Source organism: Schistocerca serialis, chromosome 1 (assembly GCF_023864345.2).
Source record: "Schistocerca serialis cubense isolate TAMUIC-IGC-003099 chromosome 1, iqSchSeri2.2, whole genome shotgun sequence".
Classification (NCBI taxonomy): Eukaryota; Metazoa; Arthropoda; class Insecta; order Orthoptera; family Acrididae; genus Schistocerca; species Schistocerca serialis.
Genome location: NC_064638.1, coordinates 453,427,054 through 453,454,478, shown reverse-complemented (window position 1 = coordinate 453,454,478; position 27,425 = coordinate 453,427,054). Strand labels below are relative to the sequence as shown.

Below are 27,425 nucleotides of genomic sequence, written 5' to 3'. Positions count from 1 at the left end.
TTACAGAGGGACAGGAGAAATATATGGCTGCGAGCAATACCACGATAGGAATGATCGGAGAAGATTTTGCTAAAATCAGAGTGGAATTTTGAGGTAAAAATAATATCAAGCTTGGCTATCCCATGTATAACAGGATCTGATTTTATTGTGAAGGTAGGGTTGATTTTGGATTGGGCAGGAAAAAGATTTTACTTTATATTAAAACATGACAATGTATTTATAAGGGCGAACCTAACATAATATGTAGGAATAACAGGTAACAAGTAGCTCAAATTGGCAGTCAGTTAAATGTAGTCATGGTCTATTAAGTGATCCTGGCAAGGAAGACAAGCAACAAATTAAGACTATTTGCCAGAAGTTTAGGGATGTATGGACTTCTGTGGTGGGGAGGAGATCATTAGTGGAATACATGATATAATTTACAGATATTATTCTGGTGTGCAAGCTACGTTATCGACTCAGCCCCTGGGATAAAAATTCTGCAAGAACTAATAGAGGACATGTTACATAAAAAGGATAATATCTCCAACGGGAAGTCTCAACATGTGGCACCTATTTTCACTGTAACAAAATCCAATGGGGAGCACGAACCAGTATTAGATTACAGAGAGTTAAACAAAAAGATCATTCTATGGTTGGTGCCTCTACCTCATTTAAATTTAAGTTTTGAGTGATTCAAGGAAGCAAAGATCTTCCCTACCCTTGAACTACACGAAGATTATAATCAGATACCCTTGGCCAAAAAATCTAGATCACTAGCAACATTTACTTCAGACTGGAATATTTATGAATTTAATAGTGTTCCTTTGAGTTTATTTTGCAGTTTATAGATCAAATATTTTCTGATATTGTGTGTGTGTGTACATGTATAATTATTTGGATGACCTCATAATTTACAGCAAGAATATGGACAAACATTGTGTTCATGTGTCTTAGAAAGGCAGAACTTATGGTTAATCTGGAGAAAATAATGTAACCTGTGCTGCAATACAGTTTTTAGGTCATGTGGTAGCACTGGAAGAAGTGATCATTGGCCCGGGAAGGGTAGAACCAAACAGAAAAGGAATAACCAAATTCATAAGAAAGGTGAAATTCATAAGAAAGGTGAATTTCTTTAAGAGATTCAACTGCAGATTTGCACAAGGAGCCGACCACTCAGTGAATTGAGGAAAATGAACAAAAGCATGACAAGAAGCCTTCAAGGCCTTAAAACATGTGCCAAGCACAGCTCTCATGTTGACAATGCCTGATTTCACCAAACAATTTGTACTGCAGACAGAAGCTTCCATGCTGGCGGTAAGGGCAGTGATGTTACAAGAAGGGGAGGAATGATGATAACCTATAGTGCATGCATTGAGAACTATCAATGAATTGAGGAAGAAATGTCCATTGTATGAAATCGAACCATTAGCAGTTCTCTTTGGCTTAGAAAAGTTCAGATTTTATTTGGAGCACACACACTTCCACTTAAAGATTGATGATAAAGCATTGGATTGAGTACTGGGGAAGCTACGAAAAACTGGGCACGTTCCCAAATGGGCTATGACGATATTAGCCTTCAATTTTGAGGTAGCTAACATAATGTGAAACGATAATGTAAATGCCGATACCTTGAGTAACATATTCGAAACTGACTTGGGGGAACTGGAACAACTGCCACACACCATTAACGTAATTCTCATGGATAAACGACAACTATTCAAAGGAGAATATTAGGATAACAATAGCTACATTTATGATATCACAGAAAGACTACAAAAGGGAGAAAATATTACACCATAATGAATGAAACAGCGAATGTTGTGTTGTACTGCACACTATAGCAAGAAGACCAATACAGGAGTGCTACACGAATTAGTACCACACAAAGTCCACAAGCCCAAGTAGGATGCCACTTAGGAATATTTAAGACTAAAAATAAAATCCATAACTTTGTATGGTACAATACAGATACCAACATTAAGACCAGAATTTGAGTGTGTAGGACACATGCAGAAAGCAAGCCAGCACAGAACAATAAAATAGGTTGCTACCATCTAAACCTGCTGAAAATGTGTTTGATAAGCTTTATGTCGATTTTGTAAAACTTTTACCTAAATCTAAGGAAGGGAATTGTTACGTCTTGGTTTGAGTAGACACACTTTCAATTCCATGTGGTTCTTGTCCCTGAGGACAGTTAGCACCAAATCAGTTATATACACACTGAAGAAAATATTTGCCACATATGGCCCTACATAACACCAGTTATGGACAATGACTCATGTTTTGCTTCGAAACCATTTAAATACAAATTTTTGTATAAACCTAGGCACGGTGCAACAACTCCATACTACCCAAACACCTCATATGTGGAAAGGGTTGATAAAAACTTCCATTCAGCATTAAAAGCTTGCAACAGCAAAGATCAGTATGGTTGGGACCAATATCTACCATAGTTCTTGCTGACCTTCAACACTGTGGAATGTGGGAGTCACTGGGCCATCCTCGCAGAGTTGTTCCTAGGGTACAGGGCTACAACACCACTGAGTAACTTGTGGTCTATGTTGCCAGAGAAGATAAAACCCCACCAAATGGTTACTCAATGGAGAAGGGCAAGGAACAACATCCACAAAGTGCAGCAACAAGAGAGGCAAAACTGTAACAGAACTCAACAATCAAACCCCTACCAACTAGGTGACCAGTAATGGAACAAAATATGGAACTAAGAAGCTATGACTTCTTTATACAGAACTATGGCAGATAGTAGGGATCTTAACTATGGTGACCCTCTTGCTATTTAATCCTGAGAAAAGGAAAAATATTTGGAGCACATCACTCCCAAGGTAAGTGGATGACCAAAGCCATGGATAAGTAATAACATGTAGTATTATGATCATTCAGAGGGCGCAGACCCATCATCTGGATTTCTGGCATGATGGAAAATGTCGGAATGATCAATAAAGAATCAAAGGAAATTGAGAAGGTACAAGAAATTGAGGAGATGTGAGAAGGACATTTTGATGAGTTACTAAGTCCCAACGGAAATATTGATGAGGGAAACGAGAAGCCAGGGAATGTAGAGGATAATGAGATGGATCCAAGCTGGAAAAAGCAATAAAGACCATGAAAGGAGAAGTACATGGACCATATGTAGTGAGACCAGTGACATTGTGGGAGTGCAGTGGCTCTATTAGGTCATGAGAACAGAATGGAACGATAGGAATAGGACACCTGATGACTGGAAAAATGAAATTATAGTGTCAATTTTTAAGAAGGGCTGCAACAAACTACATGAAATTTATAGGAGAGTTACTTTCATGTGTCATGCTGCCAGTATTTAAGAAGATTCTGGAAAAAGAGAGTAAGGAAAAGTTGCAGGAGGAGTGGAGAGAGGAACAATAAGACTCCAACAAGAAAAATCTGCAGTGGATCTAATTTGTAGTGTAAGGCAGCTACAAGAGATAAACTAAGAATATGGCAAAAGTTTAGTAATAGTGTTCCTAGACACTGAGTAGGCACATGACAATGTGAAAAGAAGCAAGATATGGAAATCACTTCAGAAAATACGAATTTGAGGCCCAACTATGGAAAGAATAAAGGAAATGCATCAAGGAAGTGTGAGGTGCGTAAAAGTAGGAGGAGAGAACATCAAATGGTTTGAACATAAAAACAGACTGAAGCAAGGGGGTGCACTATCCACTCTTCTACTTTTCATCACCATTATGGATGGGATAATGAGAGGCCTGGTAGTGTGATTAGGAGATGAAAATATGAAAAAATGGCATTTGCAGATGACTTACACACTAAGTGATCAAAAGTATCTGAACATCTCCAAAAACATACTTTATCATATTAGGTACATTGTGCTGCCACCTACTGCTAGGTACTCCATTAGCGACCTCAGTAGTCATTAGGCATCGTGCGAGAGTGGACTAGAGTGCTCTGCGGAACTCATGAACTTCGAACGTGGTCAGGTGATTGGGTGTCACTTGTGTTATACGTCTGTAAGTGAGATTTCCACAATCTTAAACATCCCTAGGTCTACTGTTTCCAACGTGACAGTGAAGTGGAAACATAAAGAGACACATACAGCACAAAAGTGTACACACACCGACCTCGTCTGTTGACTGACAAGAGACCGCAGGCAATTGAAGGAGGTTGTAATGTGTAATAGGCAGACATCTATCCAGACCATCACACAGGAATTCCAAACTGCATCAGGATCCACTGCAAGTACTATGACAGTTACGCGGGAGGTGAGAAAACTTGTATTTCATGATCGACCGGTTGCTCATAAGCCACACATCATGGCAGTAAATGCCAAACCATGCCTTGCTTGGTGTAAAGAGCATAATCATTGGACGACTGAACAGTGGAAAAACATGTGGAGTGACGAACCACGGTACACAATGTGGCGATCCAATGGCAGGGTGTGGGTATGGCGAATGCCCAGTGAATGTCATCTGCTAGTGTGTGTAGTACCAACAGTAAAATTCAGAGGCGATAGTGTAATGAAGTGGTCGTGTTTTTCATGGAGGGGGCTTGCACTCCTTGTTGTTTTGAGTGGCACAATCACAGCACAGGCCTACACTGATGTTTTAAGCACCTTCTTGCTTCCCACTGTTGAAGGACAATTCGGGGATGGCTACTGCATTTTTCAACACGATTGAGCACCTGTTCATAATGCATGGCCTGTGGTGGAGTGGTTATATGAGAACACCTTTGGGATGTTTTGGAAAACTGACTTCGGGCCAGGCTTCACTGACTGACATCAATACCTCTCCTCAGTGCAGCACTCTGTGAAGAATGGGCTGCCATTCCCCAAGAAACCTTCCAGCACCTGACTGAACATATGTTTGCAAGAGTGGAAGCTGTCATCAAGGATAAGGGCAGGCCAACACCATATTGAATTCCAAAATTACCGATGGAGGGTGCCACGAACTTTTAAGTCATTTTCAGCCAGGTGTCCAGATACTTTTGATCACATAATGTAAGTGTGGGGATATGGAGAAGGAAAGGTATGAGAAACATTACATGTATGGGAGGAGGTGGTGGGACATTATGGATTGAAATTAATGCAAAGAAGTGTAAAGTGATTGTGACAATATGTAATATGGGGACAGCAGCAGTGAATTTAAGTATTAGAGGGCAAGTATTAATAAAAATGGGAAACTTCAGGTACCTGGGAAGCATAATAGAAGACAAGGATGCAAATAAAAGGAGACGGCAAGCCTGTGGATTCCTATAGAATGTAAGAAGCCTGGTCTGAGAAAGATGTACCATCAAAAAGTTAGCAAATGTTGTACTGAGTGTGTTACACCCCATCACTCATAGGAATTACTAGAAAGGATAGAATAAGGAATGAGTCCGTGAAGGAAATAGTGAAAGAGAATCCCATACAGGAGACTACAGAAAAGATTAAGATGGTGCGGGCATGTTAAAAGAATGGGAGTTGGCAGGATACTGAGACAGTCCCTTGACATGATAATAGGAGGCAAGAGACTGAGAAGAAGACCGAGAGACATATGGACCGTTAGAGTGAAGGACTGTGTGACAAAGAGAGGAGAAGACTGGGACAGGGTGGAGAGAGAAACACGGAGGACAGAAAGACATATTCTACACAAACAGACCCAACTCGGACTTGGATGTTTCAGAAGAAGATGAAGATGATGATTATGATGATGACGATGATGTTTATGACGATGATGTATCAATATTTATTTCTCACTTCGCCACTAATTTTGTCATAGATCAAATGAGTGTGAATTTAATGTATTTATGACTGGAAATATACTTTTGATGGAAAACACAGTCAGCAAGGCAGGCAGTAGAAAGAAGTAACAGGGAAAAGATGCATCACCCTAAACATCTGCTGAAAAGTAAAATTTGCACCTAGATACTGAAGAGAAGGACAAATTGTTTCTACAGTAAATAGAAATCAATATGAGGATAAGGCAAAACTTCCTTTGTGTAAAATAAGCTCATTTTAAATTAATTCCGTCTTTTCACTAACCAATTTTGCTTTTCATTCAGGGCAGATTTTCTTCCAAAGTATGTACTTCTGAGTGCTCCCTTTGGTCTCATTCTCATTTCACCTCTATTTCTATATCAAGTTTTAATTTTCAAAAATTTGCTGCTTAAATTACAATTCAGATTTACCTCTTCTGTGTGAAACAGAACAAAGCTAACTCCTTTAATTGGTTCATCGTCACTCGTGACTGAACCAGAGACATCATATCCCGCTACAACAAGACTTCTGTCACCAACATCTGCATTTCCCTTGGTAACTTGAACTTGTACAATGTCTTGCACCATTTTCCATTTTGGGTGTGAGGCCTTTATAATGTACTGGCCTGGAAGAACTGGAGTAAACTGGAAACTACCATCATCACCTGTACTTGTTTCATACAAATGAGGAGCAGCAGACTGTCCCTCGAGTGAAAGTGCAACTTTCACTCCCTTGGGACCTTGGCGAGCACCTGCACTGACAACCTGAAATTAAAACCAAGTCAAAATACAAATTAAATTAAATATTTACACTAATAACAGTCAAAAATAATGTGGTCTGATTTCCAACTGTTTTGCAAATAATAAATAGCATACCTTGCCTGATATTGCAAACCCTTTAAATATAAAATTGATATCTTGCCCCTTGCTACAGGCATCTGTTGTTCCATCCACATTCAATGAAACTACTTCTGGTTCAAATGTCCAACCTGCTGGTGGATGTATCTGAAAAAGTTTCTGTTAGTAGCAGCAATTATTCACTGATAAAAATAGTAAACTGAAGAAAGATAGTTCATTACTTTAAGGACATATTCTCCTTTGTCATACAGTGGTAGGAAATAATAACCATTATTTGGTGCACAATCTGTCTGATCTTTCAGACTTCCCTGTTTTGTGTACCTGAAAAGAAAAGGAATGAAGTGTATTTGAAGTTATTACACACAACACTGCCATACGATCAATGTACCAAGCAGACTCTAATTTGGCACAAAATAATCACTGCTTTACACTTCTAGGTTTTGGTTGATAATTGCTTGACGCATCAAATAAAACATAAAATGATAATAATGTAATTTCTGAAAGAGAAAAGAAAAATGTGTGTTTTAACCCAATATAGAACAATAAATCACATTTAAATAATGCAACAAACATAAGTTTTCTTTGTATTCAAGATAAGCAAGAAATATGAAACAAAAACTAATTTAGAAATGTACTTTTTTACTGGAAGACATCTGTACTGCCTTGTTTCACAGTTATATCTGATTGTGTAAGTGAAATACACGATTCAGAAATTTCAATAAGCTTGTAAAGCTGAGAATAATGTCATTCAGGAGCCTTAGAAATGAACAAAAGTAATTCCAGTCAACATAATTAGAAAAAATTACTACACCTTAGTGAGGATAGACAGGGCAGTATTATGTACCCTCACTCATGACTTGCGCAATTTCAGAGATCACGTGTCCATACAGTTCACAGGCCCACTTATAGGGGCCACCTGCGTCAGTCCCCTGGTGTGCTCTGGTGATCCATCAAAGAAACAGTATTGTTTAAGTGAGTGCTAGGCCTATTCTGTAACCTGTATTATTGTTGTCCATTCAGTGTGTTCAGTGCTACATGCAACCGGACTTCATTGTATCCTATGTTGATTCAATAAAGCAATATGTTCCATAAATCATGTTTTTTACTGCTATAACAAACTTGGTGACGAGTGTGGGTTAGGTTTTCTCTGCTTATTAGTGTCAGTGCTAAGCCAGCTGACAAACATATCATTGGATGAAATACTCCAATGCCTCACTGCCCAGCAGCAAGCATTTGCGGAACAACAGCAAGCTCTCACCACCGCTCTCCATCAAGTGGCATCTGTGTGTTGGTGACGGGTTACTCTTCCATCAGTGCAACCATTGTCCATTCTAGCAAATGATGAATTGGCTGAAGACTGAGACTCCAATAAGACACAGTTACGCCAACATTTCTAGGTTTTTTTGCATGGGCGATGCAGACCTGTGTGAGGCTTTCTTTCTTTCCTGGCTTTTGTCACACATGTGTCAGTTGTTGGGCCTACTTTCACTTTTGCGAGAACAAGCCAGCTTATCATTTGATGAAATGTGTGAGCTTCTCTCAACCTGTTGCTGTGACAGAAGGCATGTCACAGCAATGAGTGTAGAGTTTTACTATTGTCAGAAACAACCACATCAATCTAGCCTGGGCTACAGAATTACACGGGTTGAACTGTCATTATAAATTTGTCACTAATAGCCATCATGAATCCTACACTTATCACATGGTGCATGATATTACTCATCTCACCCTGGATAAAGAAGTTCGAGAAACAGCACTTCAATGTGAGAATCCGACACTTACGGATGTGCTCAATATAGTACAGTCCTTTGAAGTGTCACAAGCTGCAGATGATCAGACTGTTGTGTGGGGGGAGGTATCGGATGTTGTTCAGTCAACCCACGTTAGGCAAGCTACAAGTATTCAGGATGATGGGGTAGCCTTTACTGCAGTATGACCTAAGATGGACACAGCAGAATAGGCTGCATCACAACAGCAGCTCCATGCCCCTCTTCTGTCTTGCCTGTACTGCTTTGTCGAACAGGAACATGCTACATGCCCTAAACATTGGGCTGTTTGCAACAAGTGTTGAAAGAAAGACTGCACTGCATCGGTGTGTAACTCAGACCTGTTTCGGTTATATGTGTTTAATGCTATTGGTTTCTACATTGCCATAGGGGTAAATTGTGCGTCAGATCAAGTTCCACATCAGCAACTGGAGTCCCTCCGCTCTGAGTTTCTGTCACAGTTTTGTCCTGGGCTCAGCTGTGCTATTGGTTTTCAGCCCACATTACCATGAAAGAGCTCGCCTGCCCTTGTTTTTTCTGGGCGGGTAGGTGCCTATCGCATTGCGCTACGCTGTCAAGGTCAAATTAGACCGTTAACGTTGCTCAATGTCATTCAGTCAATTTCTTCCAGTGAATGGGCTACACCACTAGTCATCATTACGAAGCCAATGGCTAAGCTTTGCCGTTGTGGCGACTTCAGTGTCATGATTAATGCACAGTCTGTGATAGATACATACCCTTTGCCCCACCCTGATGAGTTACTCGCAAAATTATTAGGCAGCCAGTAGTTTTCCAAGATTGATTTTTTGGAAGCGTACCTCCACTAGGTGCCTCCTCATTATCAATACAGCTTTCAGTCTATACCAATATCAAGGCTTGGATTCTGGTGCCACTAGCATGCCTGCAATTTTTTAAATATTTTTAGAACAGTTGACAGCCTCTGTACCCAGCTGCACCAATTACCTCAACAATATTGTTGTTTCGGGTTCTTCCACCGAAGGCCACCTTAGCAATCACCAACAGTTGTTTTGTATTGCAGTTTGTGGATTTCAAGTGCAATCTTGTCAAATCCCAATTTTCCAGCCATCAATTGAATACCTAGGTTTTGAGGTTTCTTGCACAAGGGTAAAACCATTGTGTCATGGCTTTGCCACTGCCGAACTCCATTAAGGAACTGCATGCATTTCTAGACAAAGTTGCATATTACCAAATGTTTTTACAGGATGCGCCCACCGTTGATCAGGACAGGGCATGCACTTTTACATAAAAATTTGTCTTTTTTCTGGTCCCCAGCTTGTAACCAATCATTCATTTTGCTTAAATGTAAGTTTCAATCTGCCCCGTGTCAGGCCACTTTTCAGCCGGGTCAGTATCTCGTGTTGGCTACAGATACCTCTCAGTATGGTCTTGGCACAATGTTGGTGCAAACATATGTAGATGGGTCTGGATGACCCACTGCCTATGCTTCTAAGCATTGGTATTGTCAGTTTGAAAAGGAGGCTTTAGCAATTGTGTTTTCCCTTAAAAAATTTCACATCATCTTATATAATTCAAAGTTCCATTTAATCATGGATCACAAGCCATTGATTGCTCTTCTTAAGCCTTCAGCTTGCATGCCAGACAAGGCAGTGCACCATCAGTGGACACTCTACCTCTCCCGTTTCCATTATCAGATCCTTTACTGGCCGACAGCACAACGCGCCAATGCCAATGCCTTATCTTACTTTCTGATTGGGCTGAACCCAGCATTTGATCAGGGTGAGTTGTTTTGTTTCTGTTTACATACTGAGAACTAGAACATAGTCAATGGTTTTCCCATCACAAGTGCCCTGATAGCATCACCCTACACCATGGATCATATACTTAGTCCTGTCCTCTCTTTAGTGCATCACGGGTGACTGGAAAAACCAGCATCACCTTTCTGTATTTGATGGGGTTCTTTTATTAGCTACATAGGATGCTGCTCCCCAGATTATGATTACCACTTCATTAAGCCGTAATGTACTGCAGCTTCTGCATGTCGGTCATTGGGGGACCTCTCACACCAAAGCTTTGGTCTGCCAGCATGTGTATTGGTCGGGCATAGAAAGGGACATTATGCAGCTTAATGCTGCTTGCACTCACTGTGTTCAGCAGCAGACAACTCCATGGGTGTCTTCTTCACCCTGGCTGATGCTGCTGTGCACATGGGAGCACATACAAGTTGAATTTGCTGGGCTCTTTCTAAACCAAAATCAGGTTATTCTAGTGGATGCCTATTCCAAGTTTCCCTATGCGGCACGTTATCTGTCCACATCCATATTAGCTACTATTTTAGCCTTGTCTAAGGTTTTTGCAATTGAGGGACTTCCAAATAACGTGATTACCGATAATGGCTACCAGTTTGTCAGGCTAGTGGTGTTCGCCATCTCACAGCTCCACCTTTCAACGTCAATCTAATGGTGAGGTTGAACGCATGGTTTGTATGTTTAAAATTCAGATGTGAATTACGTATCTGACAGGTCCCCTGAAGCTGCTTTAGACCATTTTTTGAGTTCATACCATTTCTGAGGACAAGAGCGTGGCTGTGCTGTTATGTGGATGCCAACCATGGACCCTCCCTCACCTGCTGCATCCGACACCACATCCACAGACATTGGTGGCTCTGCGATGGCTCTGGCAGGGCGTAGCTGTCTGGGCTTGTGATTTTGGCCTCTGGGCGAACTAAGTTCCTGTCACCATCAAGAGCCAACGGGGTCGACACCTGTGTGATGCATGCACTCCTAATGGGTGGATGTCCTGTCACTTCTACCAGCTGTGGTCACACACATGAGAGGGGGGGGGGGGGGGGACGTCTGTTCTGGAGCACTCATTGCTCCCCCGCCCCGCATCCTGTTCGTGTATTGCAGATGGTCCGGTTCATGCCTCAGCAGGAGTCACTGCCTGGCAGATCGCTGTCGGGGTCTCTGCCCCTGATGCTGCTGCAGCCACGGCCAACTCCGTTGCTCAGTCCTATGTAGCCACTATCTCCAATGCCCCTGCTGACCTTAATGAGGATGTCACTGTGGAGATGCCATCTCCAGTTCTGCCCTACGGCCTCTCACAAAAGGTGGGATAGTGCACCAAAACACCCCCTCATCACTTACCCCTACTCACCGGTGTGTGCAAGCCACATACTGCAGCCGCCATCGTCGGGCGATGAAATGGACATCAGTGCTGTCATTGGTGTTTACTGTGACTAAAAATCTCAGTGCATTGTGCGATCAGTGCTTTTTTTTCATGGTACCAGTGCTTTTTTCAGTACCAGTTGTTTTTTTTCAATACTAGTGATTTCTTTCAGTACTACTGCATTTTTTCTGTACCCTGCATTTTTCTGTGCCTAGTGTTTTTAAGTATGTATGTGGTTTTCTCACCAATTGTATGGGAGTAGTTATGTAGCTTCACGATTTCAGAGAGTGCATGTCAATACAGTTCACAGGTCGCTTATAGAGGCCATCGGTGTTTGTCCCCTGGTGGGCTGCGGTTAGCCGCCAAAGAAACAGTATCATTTAAGCAATCACAAATGAGTGCTTGTCCTATTCTGTAACATGTATTACTGTTGTTCTTTCAGTGTGTTCAGTGCTACGCACAACCTGTACTTCTCTGTATCTTACATTGACTCTATAAAGTACTGTGTTCCGTAAATCGGATTTGTTCTTGCTACAACACAGGACATCCACACTCTTTGGGAAGACTGCTTTCATGTTGAATGGAGTTTTTGTGAAAGTGCTACATGTGACTGTGGTGTGGAGAACAGTCAACAAAATATATTTTGGAGAACTGATCACTTCATGCATTTAAAACTTGTCTGGATGCCTTGCATGTAGTGACACCGAGTTCTGCTGTCTGGCAGTCAAATTTAAGCAATAATTTGTGATTTCTTATGTACCCATTAGTGTATGTTCAGAAAGGCTATAAGATGAAATTAATAATAATAATAACTCAAATCTTTATGGCACATTGGTGTCAATACACATATGGCAATTATTCTAATAGATTGCTTTATGGGGAACAAATATGGGTGGGCCACTAATCAATCTGCACCATACACAGTGTGGTGAATCACAGCCTGCTACCATTTAGATCAAATGTTAGAAAGACGATGATCCACGATCTGTTACGAACACCTGTTGAAAAGACTTAAACTGGAAAGATTATATGATGTAACTTTTCAAAAGGCTTCATTCAGCATGTTTTAATCTGAGAATCATTTGAAAAGTTTGCACCAGAAAAGATGTTTGATTGATATTTATTTTCAGTGCTTCTGATCTGTTGTAGCTAGTGAAGTAGTATTCTCTTGAAAAACTTATGCTAATTTAAAGAAATTTTTGCATTACAGAAAAGAGCTACTTGAATCATGTCTCTCAGCACTACAGGGGTACACTCCAAGTTCCTATTTGAAAAATGTTTATACTTACAGTAGCATCCTTATACACATACTGGTACAAATGTGCATCAATAATCAGTGCTAAGCTCAGAGATATAAAAACTAACAGTGACTATCATAGATACAACCATACAAGCCTGCAAAAATTTATCCAGGGGAAGCAAGACTCTAATAGCCACTTTTTATATACATGAGTTGGTCAGTTTTGAGGGGTATTATGAAAAAACTAAGTTTTATAGGTGACAATAAATGTTTTTTACACCAGAAAATTGATGATTATCCATTTCTAGAAGTGTATAAGAATTCTGTAATTTATAAAATATCTGTATTCCAGACTCCAGGGGGAGCACATGCCCCCTTCCCGCTATGCACTGCAAATATCTATGATTATAATACTTGCAACTGTGTTTCACATTATGTGGAGTGACCAAGAAAAACTTGTACCCAAAGACATCAGAGCGACATTGGTGTCAAAATTTATAATGCACTGCCAGTATACATCAAGAGCTTGGAGAATGCAAGTTAAAAACATGTCAACCCGAGAAACAGTTTTACATTTTAAGTAAACAATTTAGCTTACAAAAATACAAATCATTTGTGAAACTGTTATGCATATTTTTATTTACTATGAGTATACTGTTGTTACAGTGTGAGTACTTACAAAAGATTGTTACTGCTGTTGGTTTTCTGTTTTCTTTGTTACAAATGTAGTTGTTACATATGCATCAAATTGATTAAGTGAGTCTGACATGCAAAGAGTAATGAAGTGTTGTGGATGAAGCTGTGTTGCTAGGAGTTCATGTGATTACCTTTCTATAGGTAATAAATGTACTTCATGTTATAGTAATGTAGTTGTTTACAGATCTCGTGCACGGTGTAATCTGTTCGTAGTACGTTCATGATGACATTACTGAGCATTCCTTATACAAACAAACGGTTGAGATATGGCAGTGTTAAGCTAAATGATTTGCATTTGGAAGGAGAGCAACCAGACTTATGTTTTCCATATTTTTCCTATGTCACTGAAGTGAATTCTGGGATGGTTCATTAGAAAAGTCTGTGGCCAATTACCCACCCTATGCTGTTTAATACTGGACAAGTTTGTGTAGATGTTAAAATATTTTTGTAATATATTGGACAGATTGTTTGTTATAATATTACACAGCCACAGGACAAATAAACACATGAGTGATATAAGAAGCCCTACTGCAATGTAAGAGTTCCAGGGATATCAGCAGTTTGGTTTAAGTGAAAGAATATTGGGAACAATGGATTTTAAAAAAAAAAATAAATAAATAAATAAAATAATAATAATAAAAAAAATACCACCAGAGAATGGCTTTAGGTGAGGGACAAACAGCTACTTCAGCATCTTTCTACATGATAGCTATATGGCCAAATCAATAACAACATGGACCGGACATCAATAATGGGCTGAGTGTCAAAATTTTAAAAAATAAGTGAAATCCAAAAAACAAATCTAAATACCATTGTCAATAACTTCAAAACCAGGCTAAATGCCATGCACATTGACAGTGGTGGCAACAAGATTCAGCAAGTGGCAGGAGAGACTGTATATGCTGGCCCAGAGCTCAGACTAAAGTGTAAAATGGGCTAAGTGTGACCAAGTTTTTACAGTTCACTGTGAGTCTTGTCTACATTGTAAAATCTAACCTTATTCTTTGGATTAAAATCTGTTGACTAGGCCTTCAGTTTGTTGTTTTCAGTCTTATTTTTGAGAGCATTTTGTACAAACAATGGATACAAAAAACAAGTAGAATCAATTTGAGATGAAATGAAACATCATGGAAGTGAAGGTAAACCTTACGTGTAACATAAAGACAAGTTTGCAGGTAGGAAAACTGAGCCTAAAGAAAAGATATGTGCAAAATATTTATTCTGATAGGAAGGATCCTTCCTGTCAGCACCAGCTTTTCTGAATTGCACAGGTGGGAGCACTCCCCTGGCCTCAACCTACACTACTGCCCATTCTTCAGCCACCAATCCGCTTCTCTGCTTCCATTCCAGCACTACAAACATCATTCTATTCAATGCACCTATCAATATTTTATGCCTCCCCTATTTCTCTCCTTTCCACTCACCCCCCCCCCCCCCCCCCGAATCTTTCAAATGCTCCTAGCAGCCCTACCATGTCCCACCACATCCCTGTACTCTCCCACAAGCACCATTACATCTTCCCACACCCCTACTTTTCTATCCCTTCACCTCCTGGCCCTAGCCTCCTCCTTACCGTACATTGCCTTTTTCCATCAGGTGCAGTTGCTGTGCACAGTCTGACTTTGGTGGCCAGAGGCAGTGATCATCTGCGAGCTGTGCTTGTGTGTGTGTGTTTTCTACTTTAGAAAAAGGCCTTTTCAACAAAAGTTCAAATCGTAGCAGTCTTTTTGTTGTGCCCATCTGCGACTCACCACCTCCTCCACATGGTGAGCAGCAGTCTATCACTTTCATAATATTATTGCTATTCCATGCTGGATTTCCACTGTTCAAAATATTTATTTATAATATTCAATGTTGTTATCTAATATTTGACCATTTTATGGAATATATATATATATATATATATATATTTTTTTCTATGTATGTGCGGATGGATATGTGTATGTGTGGGCGGTGTATACCTGTCCTTTTTTCCCCACTGCGGTAAGTCTTTCCGCTCCCGGGATTGGAATGACTCCTCACCCTCTCCCTTAAAACCCACATCCTTTCGTCTTTCCCTCTCCTTCCCTCTTTCCTGATGAGGCAACAGTTTGTTGCGAAAGCTTGAATTTTGTGTGTATGTATGTGTTTGTTTGTTTTTCTATCGACCTGCCAGCGCTTTCGTATGGTGTGTGTGTGTGTGTGTGTGTGTGTGTGTGTGTGTGTGTGTGTGTGTGTCTATATATATATATATATATATATATATATATATATATACACACACAAAAGACTTTTAAAAAATATCTTTCTTAGTCTGTGTGATGTAAGATTCTAATTTTTGCTTTGTTTAAGTTAAGCTGCAAGTGTAAACTAGTAAGTTTTTGCATCCCACTTAAAGAGAGTCCTTTTCAACAACTTCTTTGCATTCACAGATAATGTGAAGCAAAACTCATTTTGATGGATCTGATTGTTACTACTTCTGTACGGAGAAGGCATCATGGTCAATATGATGTTGCAAAGGACAGAAAAGGCAAGCTATGGTTTGTTATTCATTGCCTGTTGAAGACGATGGCATTTGCTACGGCACAAAATAGTAACGGGTAAAATCAGAATATTTTTTTTTAAAGCTCACTCATGCTGCCTCAGGCATATTCAAGTCTGCCAGAGACAGAGGCGGAAGCAGGAAGTGAGTCATTATGTTGCAAGTGTGTCAGGTCGACGATATTGTCTGCCAAGTAAGGAATAAGCATTCAGCAGGGAAAAAAAGGACCAAAAACCAAAGCAAGTGAGACAAGCATATTCGTTAGCTTGTAAGGCACGTTGCAAGAAACTGTATCTGTTAATTCAGATCATAAAGGGGTGACTGACACAGTAGTTAACAGCCTGTTAAGTGGATGTAGCAGAATAAGGTGGACAAATTTGGTTATTATGAACCAAACTTGGCATCACAGCCTCACACTAGCTCCCTTTAAGTACTCCAGCTCTTATCATCAGTTGATCACTGGGATTAATGGCATTCATAGCACTAGCACCTGATTCCATAATTACGATACTGTAGTGAATCTAAATCCTAGATCTCCAGCACAGTCTATAAACTAGCCAAAGATGTTCTCCAGGTGATGGCTTTCACTGAATGAACGTCATGCCGCTTGCAGCCTACCATCTCCAGATGGAACAACTGACCATCTTCCGACAACACCACATCACAGAGTGCTGCCAATACAAGACTTCAACGTGCAAGCCAGCATCAGAGTCTCCTGGGTTCACATTTATGTTCAACAATCAGGTGCCTTCAGATTGTGAATGAACAACTGAACTCTAATGATGTGTTAGCGACATTGTTGACACTTCACAGATTCCCAACAGCTATCCCAACTTCGTGCAGAGGTGTCTCCCATTGGCCCTCTGTACATTGTACAGATGTGTAAAAATACTTTTAGGCACTTTTTGAAATAATCATAACTCTCTTGTCAGCCAAAATACAGTGAAGTATTGTTCACATAAGTGCACAGTAAAATGGTCCAAGGAAGTAAGGGGTTACCACTAATATACAGGGTGTTACAAAAAGGTACGACCATACTTTCAGGAAACATTCCTCACACACAAATAAAGAAAAGATGTTATGTGGACATGTGTCTGGAAACGCTTAATTTCCATGTTAGAGCTCATTTTAGTTTCGTCAGTATGTACTCTACTTCCTCGATTCATCGCCAGTTGGCCCAATTGAAGGAAGGTAATGTTGATTTTGGTGCTTGTGTTGACATGTGACTCATTGCTCTACAGTCCTAGCATCAAGCACATCAGTATGTAGGATCAACAGGTTAGTGATCATCACAAACGTGGTTTTGCAGTCAGTGCAATGTTTACAAATGCAGAGTTGACAGATGCCCATTTGTTGTATGGATTAGCATGGGGCAATAGCCGTGGCACGGTACGTTTTTATCGAGACAGATTTCCAGAACGAAGGCGTCCCAACAGGAAGACGTTTGAAGCAATTGATCGGCGTCTTAGGAAGCACAAAACATTCCAGCCTATGACTCGCGACTGGGGAAGACCTAGAACGAAGAGGACACCTGCAATGGATGAGGCAATTCTTTGTGCAGTTGACGATAACCCTAATGTCAGCGTCAGAGTAGATGCTGCTTTACTAGGTAATGTTGACCACGTCACTGTATGGAGAGTGCTACGGGAGAACCAGTTGTTTCCGTACCATGTACAGCGGGTGCAGGCACTATCAGCAGCTGACTGGCCTCCATGGGTACACTTCTGCGAATGGTTCATCCAACAATGTGTCAATCCTCATTTCAGTGCAAATGTTCTCTTTACAGATGAGGCTTCATTCCAATGTGATCAAATAGTAAATTTTCACAATCAACATGTGTGGGCTGACGAGAATCCGCACGCAATTGTGCAATCACGTCATCAACACAGATTTTCTGTGAACGTTTGGGCAGGCATTGTTGGTGAAGTCTTGATTGGGCCCCATGTTCTTCCACCTACGCTCAATGGAGCACGTTATCATGATTTCATACAGGATACTCCACCTGTGCTGCTAGAACATGTGCCTTTACAAGTACGACACAACATGTGGTTCATGCACGATGGAGCTCCTGCACATTTCAGTCAAAGTGCTCGTACGCTTCTCAACAACAGATTCGGTGACCGATGGATTGGTAGAGGTGGACCAATTCCATGGCCTCCACGCTCTCCTGACCTCAACCCTCTTGACTTTCATTTATGGGGGCATTTGAAAGCTCTTGTCTACGCAACTCCGGTACCAAATGTAGAGACTCTTCGTGCTCATATTGTGGACGGCTGTGATACAATACGTCATTCTCCAGGGCTGCATCAGGGATTCCATGCGATGGAGGATGGATGCATGTATCCTCGCTAACAGAGGACATTTTGAACATTTCCTGTAACAAAGTGTTTGAAATCATGCTGGCACATTCTGTTGCTGTGTGTTTCCATTCCATGATTAATGTGTTTTGAAGAGAAATAATAAAATGAGCTCTAACATGGAAAGTAAGTGTTTCCGGACACATGTCCACATAACATATTTTCTTTCTTTGTGTGTGAGGAATGTTTCCTGAAACACACACACATTGCATCAGCCAAACACACAACGCCAGTGCAGCATTTCAGCAGGGCAATTATGGGGGCGATGGATGTGTTGCACTATCTGTGCAGTTCAGAGAAGATGGTAGTGGAGGGAAGGGGATCTTCACGACCTGGGCCGAGAAGTGGCCACTGAAACTGACCATGATGTCTCACCAGGTGGAAAACTTTAATCTTGGCAACAGTTTGGCAGTGGCCATTAATCTTGGTGGATAGCAGGTTGGTGACAACTGCACCCCGCCCCCCCCCCCCCCCCTCCCAACCTCTTTCATTTCAGAGTAGCACTTGCACCCTATGTCCTCAATCATTTGATGGATGTATTCTGATGTTTGTCTTTCCCTGCAATTTTTACCCTCTACAGCTCCCTCTAGTACCATGGATATTATTCCTTGATGCTGTAACACGTGTCCTATCATCCTGTCCCTTCTTCTTGTCTGTGTTTTCCGTAAGTTCCTTTCTTCACCAACTGTGCGGAGAATCTCTTCATTCCTTATCTTATCAGTCCACTGATTTTCAAAGTTCTTCTATAGCACCACATCTGAAACGCTTTGTTTTTCTCCTGTTCTAATTTTGCCTGAATGCATGATTCAATAGTATACGTTTCCGTGCTCCAAACATACAGTCCCAGAAATTTTTTTCTCATATTAAGGCCTAAGTCTGATACCAGTAGATTTCTTTTGGCCACGAATGGTCTCTTTGCCTGTGCTTGTCTGCTTTTTTTATGTTAAGTTTCTCGCTAGTCTTATTACTTTCGACTTTTTGTGGTTTACTCTCAATCCCCATTCTGTACTCATTAGACAGTTCATTCCATTCGATAGATCCTGTAATTCTTCTTCACTTTCACTTATGACAGAACTGTCATCAGTTAATCTTATTATGGATAACCTTTCACCCTATGGATATCCTTTCACTCTCAATTTTAATTGCACTCTTGAACCTTTTTTTTAGTCTGTCACCGCTTGTTTTATGTATACATTGAACAGAAGGGGCAAGAGACTGTGTCCCTGCCTTACATCCCTTTTAATCAAAGCATTCATTCTTGGTCTTCCAATCTTAGTGTTCCCTCTCAATACTTGCACATATTGCATATCATTAGGTCTTGCCCCATGGCTTACTCCTGTTCTTCTCAAAATTTCAAACATCTTGCACCATTTCACACTGCTGAATGTTTTTCCTTGATTGACAAATTCTATGAGCATATCTTGATTTTACATCAGTCTTGCTTCCATTATCAAGTGCAAAGTTAGAACTGTATCTCTGGTGCTTTTACCTTTCGTAAAGTCAAACTGATTAGCATCCAACAGATCCTCAATTTTCTTTTCCATTCTTCTGTATATTATTTCTGTCAGCAGCTTGGATGCATGATATGTTAAGCTGATTGTGTGATAGTTTCTGCACCTAGGCTGTCACATTCCCCAATGATTTTCGAAATTCTCACAGAATGTTATCTATCCCTGCTGCTTTATTTGCTCTCTAGCATTCTAGAGCTCTTTTAAATTTTGACTCTAATACTGGATCCCTTGTGTGTTCCTCATCAACTTTAGCTTCTTCTTCTATCAATTCATCAGACAAGCCATCGCCATAGAGGCCTTCAATGTACTCTTTCCACTTATGCAGACTTTCCTCTGCATTTAAGAGTGAAATTGACATTACATTCTTAATGTTATCACTCCTGCCTTTGATTTCATTGATCATCATTCTGACTTTTCTATACGCCGTGTCAACCTTTCTGATGATCACTACTTCTTCAATTTCTTCACATTTTTCCTGCAGTACTTTCACCTTGGCTGCCCTGCACTTTTATTTATTCATTCCTCCTACCATTCATCAATTGAAGTATTTCTTCTGTTACCCAAGGTTTCTTCCTTGTACCTATGTCTGACCATTCAACATCTGCGACTGGCCTTTTTATAGATGTCCATTTCCCTTCAACCGAACTGCCTACTGTGATAGGGAAAATCACAGTATCCACATCCTTAGCAAACTTCAAATGCAACACTTCCTTCCACACTGATTCCTCTGTATGATTCTCTTAAACCTCAGTCTACTCTTCATCATTCCTAAATTGTGACCTGAGTCTACACCTACTCCTGGGTATCCCTTAATCTCCAATGCATGATTTCAGGATATGTGAGACCATGATGTAATCTGGCTGAAATCTTTCTGTTTCTCTGGGCCTTTACCACATACACAACATCCTCTTGCACTCCCTGAACAAATTATTCACTATCACCATCCACAGTTTATTGCATAACTCAATTAGTTTTTCTTCTTTCTCATTCCTGCTATCTAACCCTTTCTTCTGGTACTTCCCTACAACTGCATTCCAGTCCCCCATGATAATTTTCATCTCCATTTACATATTGAATTACCTATGCAATATCCCTATATACTTTCTCTCTCTGTCTTTCTCTCAAATTCTGCTTGTGACATTGGCATATACACCTAAACTATTGATGTTGGAACTGGTTTGATGCTAAATCTGATGTGAACAACCCTGCTACATCTACATTTATACTCCGCAAGCCACCCAACGGTGTGAGGCTCACTTTCTGCCATGCTTTCCTATTCACAATCACTCGTACTGTCTTAACAGCATTTTCTGCTGTTGTTGATATTACCCTAAATTCCTCAGAACGAAAATCCTTATTTTCTTTCAATTTTACTTCACTGAACCCACTACAGCCCATTGACTCTTTGTATTTCAATTTTCAAGCTTTCTAGCTTTCTTACTATGTTCAAAATCTGACATTCCATGCTCTGAGTCATGAAAAGGGTCCCTTCATTGGTTACTCCATTTTTCTCTCACGGTCATCTCCCCTTGGCAGTTCCCTCCTGGAGATCTCAATGGGAGAGAAATCCAGAATCTTTTGCCCACGAAGAGACCATCACGACACTTTTTCAGCTATGGACCACATGTCCTGTGGATACACATAATGTGTCTTTAATGCTGTGGTTTCCACTGCCTTCTGCATCTTCATGCCATTAATCACTGTATTTTTGAGGCAGTTTCCCAACCCAGAGGCAAGAGAGTGTTCCGAGCAACTGTCCGCTCCTGCATTCTTTTTGACAATGTCGTTGGTAATGTGTGGGTGCCTCCTTCTACCAGAAGTCTTTGGCTGCTATTGTTGATGATCTTTATACAAAATTTAATCAGCTGTTGGTCTGAGCCCGGGACCCATGACATTTTGTTTACTAATCAAAGATGCTACCCCTAGACCACAGGTTCAGCGATGGTGGTCATACTGAAATAAAAAGCTGTGACTCTGTCACAGGCTTACCTAACCCATCACAGGCCAGACCATCTATGGAAGCAGTCACGTCATATATCAACGCTGTTGCAAACACTACAACAGAGTTGGTATATGTCGACCAGGGTGAATGGTCATCACCAAACTGCTGTCAAGAACAAAGTTGATTGCCTGGTCACACAACATGCAGCTCAGCATAACACGCTGAATTTCAATAGCTGCTTCACAACCTGGGCCATCTGGATCCTTCCCTCCACCACCACCTTCTCTGAACTACACAGATGGGACTTATCCGTGCAACTTCTCTTTCTCTCCCATAATTGCCCTGGCCTCAATCTCCGGTAACTCGTTGTCCATGAACCCTCCACCCAACAGTTTCCCTTTCCTCTGTTCAGTCACCCTCTCACAAATTCATGTCCCGATATCACCTTCAACATATGCCACTCCACATTGGCTTCAACATCCTATATTCATATTTACCTCATTTTTCTTAATAAATGTATGGCACTTAACATATTCTACATTTTTTCCTATAAAATATTACTTTTTATTCATAAGAGGAATTAAGTTTTAAAATGCCACAACAATGGGAATCTCACCGGGATTCTAGCAACACAGTCCATGATACAACTGCCTGCCAGGCCAGTTTGCCAAGAAACGTGAACAGTGCCAAACCTTGGTAGAGGTAGACTCACAGTATTCAACAGAACAACAAGCATGTGACATTACTTAAGAACATTGTTTAATATGTAAATATATTATAATGTGACTGGTTCCTCTAACAGATTAATTGGTAAAATTAGGGATTCATAATATTCCCCAACCTGAACTTCTTGTACTTGATGTATGACAATGGTATCAGTGCATTCAACTTCCCCACTGCCTTACAAGAAGCATCTGGTAGTGCTTTCCTAACTCACAACCAAACTGTCATCTTCAACCTAACTTAGAACTTGGGCTGCATTTCACTACAGATTGGTCTGTCATCACAAACTCCATTCCAAAAAATAATACAGATGGACTATTCCATGACAACTGATCTAATTTCGAAAAAGTTCCTGCATGATCATGATGTGCAATGGAATTCACACACGACGCTACACTCGCAAACTAAACCAAAAACATCACCTAACATACCACCAGAGAGCACCACCGATCGCATCAAATCGACCCCTACAAACACGCCACTCTCACAAACCAAAGCCCGCGTCGTTGTGACGTCACACATTACAACAGTCTTACGTCACGGGTCAAAGCCGACGGGTGGGATCGGACGCTTCGGTCGACCCCAGCAATTCCAGTATTCTCAGTGACATTTACATCTACATTCTGCAAACCATTTTGAGGTGCATGGCAGAGGGTATATCCCATTGTACCAGTTATTAGAGTTTCTTCCTGTTCCATTCACATATGTAGTGTGGGAATAATGACTGAATGCATCTGTGCATGCAGTAATCGTTCTAATCTTATCCTCAAGAACATTATGTGACAATTTCATCACGTTTAGAACACAGTCTTTCCAGTCAAAATTGTTTAAAAGAGTCTGCAGTAGAAGTGGGCTAAACATAACCATTTTTACAAAAATCATCAACTCCTTCCTCATTTTGCAAACTACTGGAGAGCAGTAGGGGAACTAAATTTTAAATTCTAAAACATTGTATTGGTAAGTCGCTGTACACAAAGTTTCAGATTCATCCTGCAACTAACTACCAGAGATACAAAATGCTAACTTCTGGAGATATAAAATGCTAACTTCTGGAGATATAAAATGCTAAACTTTTAATTTCTTCAAGTGTATTTATTCAGCTGACTTTGCTTCAAATTATCCATATAAAAACTGATCAAGAAATATTTCTATTACTATTACTTTGCTTAAGAGTGTGCAAAAAGTAGTACAAGATGGTATAGTTTTGATGCTTTCAATAAAATATTGCCACAGATATTTTGTCTCAAAGCTGCTGAAAACTCGGCAGAGTACTTTTGATAGTTGTTCAATAGGGTACAAAATTTCAGCAAAATTTGCCATGGTCTAATAGGCACCCTCTAGATCACTTAGCATGGAATTACCTAATGAAAAGCAAATAAGGCATTGAATCTTCGTGCCAGACCGGGACTTGAACAGAGCCATCCACGTATTACTCACAAACAGACCTCACAGCTTCACTTCTGGCAGCTCCTATTCTCCAAGCTTCACTTAAGTTCTGTGAAACTTGCATGACCAGTGATACTGGAAGAAAGGATATTGCAGGAAATGGCTTTGCCATAGTCTGTAAGATGTTTCCATGGATTCGGAAAACAAATACTGTCAGTGTTCTGTGTCTGATTGTGCATGTGTGACATCACAAACCACATCATTATTATGTAAGGAGTCAAAAATCATTGTCTGTTATCTGTAGAGTCAATTGACCATCTATATGCACATAATGAGGGTCGACAGAAGCGTCCGATCCAACGCGTCGGCTTTGACCCGTGACGTAAGGGTGTTGGGTGGGATCGGACGCTTCCGTATTTCCCATAATGAGCATTAAAACACTAGTCACAGATTTGTCTGTTACGTCCTACAGCTGTTCAGAATTTACTTTGCAGTTTTCCTTAAATATAGTGCACAAGCACAGACATCATGCTATGCTACACATCAACCTGTTACCATAATCTTTATTATGAATTCACATTCGTTTGCTTCACCAACACACAAACAAATTGAGTTCCTTCAACTTAATCTGGAGCTTGGCATACACTACCGATCAGACTGCACCACAATCTAGGTTTTAGTGGCGACAGCACGGCGTGGTGTCCATCAATTAGAAGGTAAACATGTGTGCATCAATCAGAATTAGGGCAAAAGTTACGTATTTAATCTCCCTTGCATTTTTATTGTAGTTTCTGTATATAAAATGCATCACAATACTAAGAGAATATGGGATTTCTAAATATATCTTGCAGTTTTTGTTTTTACTGCAAATCAAACATTAAATGTGGAAAACGTGTTAAATATGGCGCGAATATAAACATTAGGCTATGCTAACAATGTCTGCTACCTCAATATTTATTTGACATTCACATCCGACTCACAGCATACTCATAATCTAATCATTACTTTCCAACATAATCTGGATATCGGAATAGGATAAAGAGTAATCTGTCCTAAAGCCACGATTTCAGGGGGGGGGTCCAATAACACACTCCAGCGTAGAAGTAGTCATCGTAACAGATGTAAGCAATCCCAGTCGCTGTATGGAATTGGGTTTCAACGCAGGAAATAAGCATTAAATTTGAGCAAAAGACTTTTGCATGTCATCAGTTTTGATGGCAACAAACGAAATGATACGGACAATGTCTGTTTAAGTTGACAGGAATGAACGTATAGTACTTAAATATTCACTCACAGTTTCACTTCCACGTCGGAGAAGTTAATGTCTATGTCACTTTTGACAAATCCGCCGCATCCCAGTATTTCGTCTCCAGAGGCGCGTATCACCAATGCTAGAATGACACTGCACAGAATTCTAAACTGCATTTTTCGGCTTGTTCTTGTTGCCGAAGACGCGAATTCAGTGCCAAAAACTCTGTTCACAAATATTTCTTTCTTACAAACTATGCTTCGATTAAGCTTCACGCAACAATACACTTCTGGCTATTTTTGTATTAGCATTGTTCTTCACAGCACAGTTTTTGCACCATCCCCATACAACTCTTCGGCCGCTCCACGTTCTCGTGTTTATCAAAGAACAGCACTTCATCAAGATACTCCTATTACTTGGAGAACAGCTGATGTTTCCAAATAAACAGCTGTGGCTGTGGGAGTGCAGTTGTGCCAATAGGATTGTTTTTGAACGACGTACACAAATCTATTTGCTGACGTCGCTGAAGGATATCAATATGTTTGACATACACAATCTGTATACCACTGTAGGCTTATAAAACTAAAGTGAAGAAGACTTAGCGTTAGCCATGGTTTTAATTTTTGAAATTGGACGAAATGGGTCCCGCTAGCCGAGAATGATTACCAATGTTGGCTAGTAGCCTAGTTTAAACGAAATTAGTCGGGGGGTGGCATGGTGTTGTGGAATATTAGTCAATTTTTGTGATGTGCTGTAATTGTTTTTTGTTGGATTTCGTTACTTTATAACAATGGTTTAGTGTTATGTAAGTTACAAATCCCCCAAAATGCATTTCTCTATCCCTGATACGGAAGAATTCACCGACGATGGGAATTCGACGTATATGGTAATGCTTATTTGTCAAAAATGCTTGTTATCATTAAATTGTTTGGCGTTGCGTAATCTTCATGCACAAGTCTAGGAGTTAGTAGCGCGAGACAAACGACTATAATTGAAGTTTGTTATTCCGATGTAAATTATTTTTGTATTGTTTTTGTGTCATTTTTCAGGGGTACAACATACACGTGAACGGAGTGTTTCATTGTTCAGTGCGATATCGCCAGTTGCACAATCTTCATGAGCAACTGAAAAAGGAATTTGGGGTGAATAATTTACCAACATTTCCACCAAAAAAACTTCTGCCATTATCATCCAGCCAGCTGGAAGAACGGCGAGCTTTATTAGAAAAATACATTCAAGCAAGTAAGATATACTATTATCTATAAGTGATGGCTTTACAACGTTTGATTTGCACATGTCATCTTCACAGCACAGAACTGATCACCTAGTTATGGCCACCAGAAAACTGTTATGCAACAAACCACTGTATACTGCTAGGAATCCACAAAGCAATCTTATATCAATTCAAACGAGATGTGCCTCAAAATAGAAAGTTGACTTTCCTTATTTGTACCACCTCTTGCCACACTCCTTCAAGAGAGTATCTGAAAATCCTTTGACGGTGGTATAAGCTTTTGTTTGCAACTGTAACACAATGCATATGAACTATTTTAGCAACAAACTCACTCATGTATCATAAATATAATGTGAGTTCTTCAGTGCTTTGCCTCAGATGCTACTAGTGGGTATGTTATTAATGTTTCTCTTCTGTTTGATTAAGAAGTCATCCCACCATCCGCTTTAAACTACAGCATTATGTGAAATCATTACATCATAGTAGCTTTGCATTCTGCATGAGATACTTTGCGTGATGCAGCTATTTATGAAACATCCATATTGACTTGAGCTGTGTAAAATGTATAACTGTGTGAAATTAAATGACAAATCCAGTAAGTTGTATGGATCACACTGTTTAAAAATACCATCATTTGGAATGAGAAATGGATGATAAAAGACATTTGCCACCTGTCACTCAATGTTTCTTTCTTATGACAAGTAGTAGTCTTCTCACACATGTCAAAATTCCATTCAGAAGTTTTTCATTTATTAAATACATCATTTATTATATCACTGATACATAATGTATTAGATTCTAATCTATAGGCCTACAGTATCAACAATGTTAAGAATAGATGTGGCATTACTGGTGTTATTTATTTATGAGTTCCATAGATCCTTGACATGAGTGTGTCACCAAGATGCAGAATTTTCAAAAACTACAAACCAGAATGATTGCAGGAGAAAGTGGTTCACAAAGAGAAATTCCAGTAAACTTCTGAATAGGGAGTACTGTATCACCGTACCGACAGTTTATGTAATAAAACAAAAACAGTATGGAAAGTGATAAAAAAGAGAGAGAGAGGCATTAGAGGATGCATACAGC

General features: G+C 40.2%; 2 protein-coding genes across 2 annotated transcripts in view; one reads left to right on the top strand and one right to left on the bottom strand.

The window, feature by feature from the left end:
• LOC126473173 (nodal modulator 3) overlaps nucleotides 1-25,498 on the bottom strand; it is a 159,476-nt gene extending 133,978 nt beyond the window's left edge. Inside the window, exons 1-4 of the mRNA XM_050100059.1 lie at nucleotides 25,148-25,498; nucleotides 6,786-6,885; nucleotides 6,583-6,711; nucleotides 6,139-6,471 (exon numbers count right to left, since the gene is read on the bottom strand). Of these exons, the coding sequence (XP_049956016.1) occupies nucleotides 6,139-6,471; nucleotides 6,583-6,711; nucleotides 6,786-6,885; nucleotides 25,148-25,278 (693 nt within the window). The 5' untranslated portion in view covers nucleotides 25,279-25,498. The remainder of the gene's footprint in view (nucleotides 1-6,138; nucleotides 6,472-6,582; nucleotides 6,712-6,785; nucleotides 6,886-25,147) is intronic.
• Nucleotides 25,499-25,550: 52 nt separating this feature from the next.
• Nucleotides 25,551-27,425, top strand: part of LOC126473179 (sorting nexin-17) — a 93,578-nt gene continuing 91,703 nt past the window's right edge. Inside the window, exons 1-2 of the mRNA XM_050100071.1 lie at nucleotides 25,551-25,988; nucleotides 26,152-26,344. Of these exons, the coding sequence (XP_049956028.1) occupies nucleotides 25,929-25,988; nucleotides 26,152-26,344 (253 nt within the window). The 5' untranslated portion in view covers nucleotides 25,551-25,928. The remainder of the gene's footprint in view (nucleotides 25,989-26,151; nucleotides 26,345-27,425) is intronic.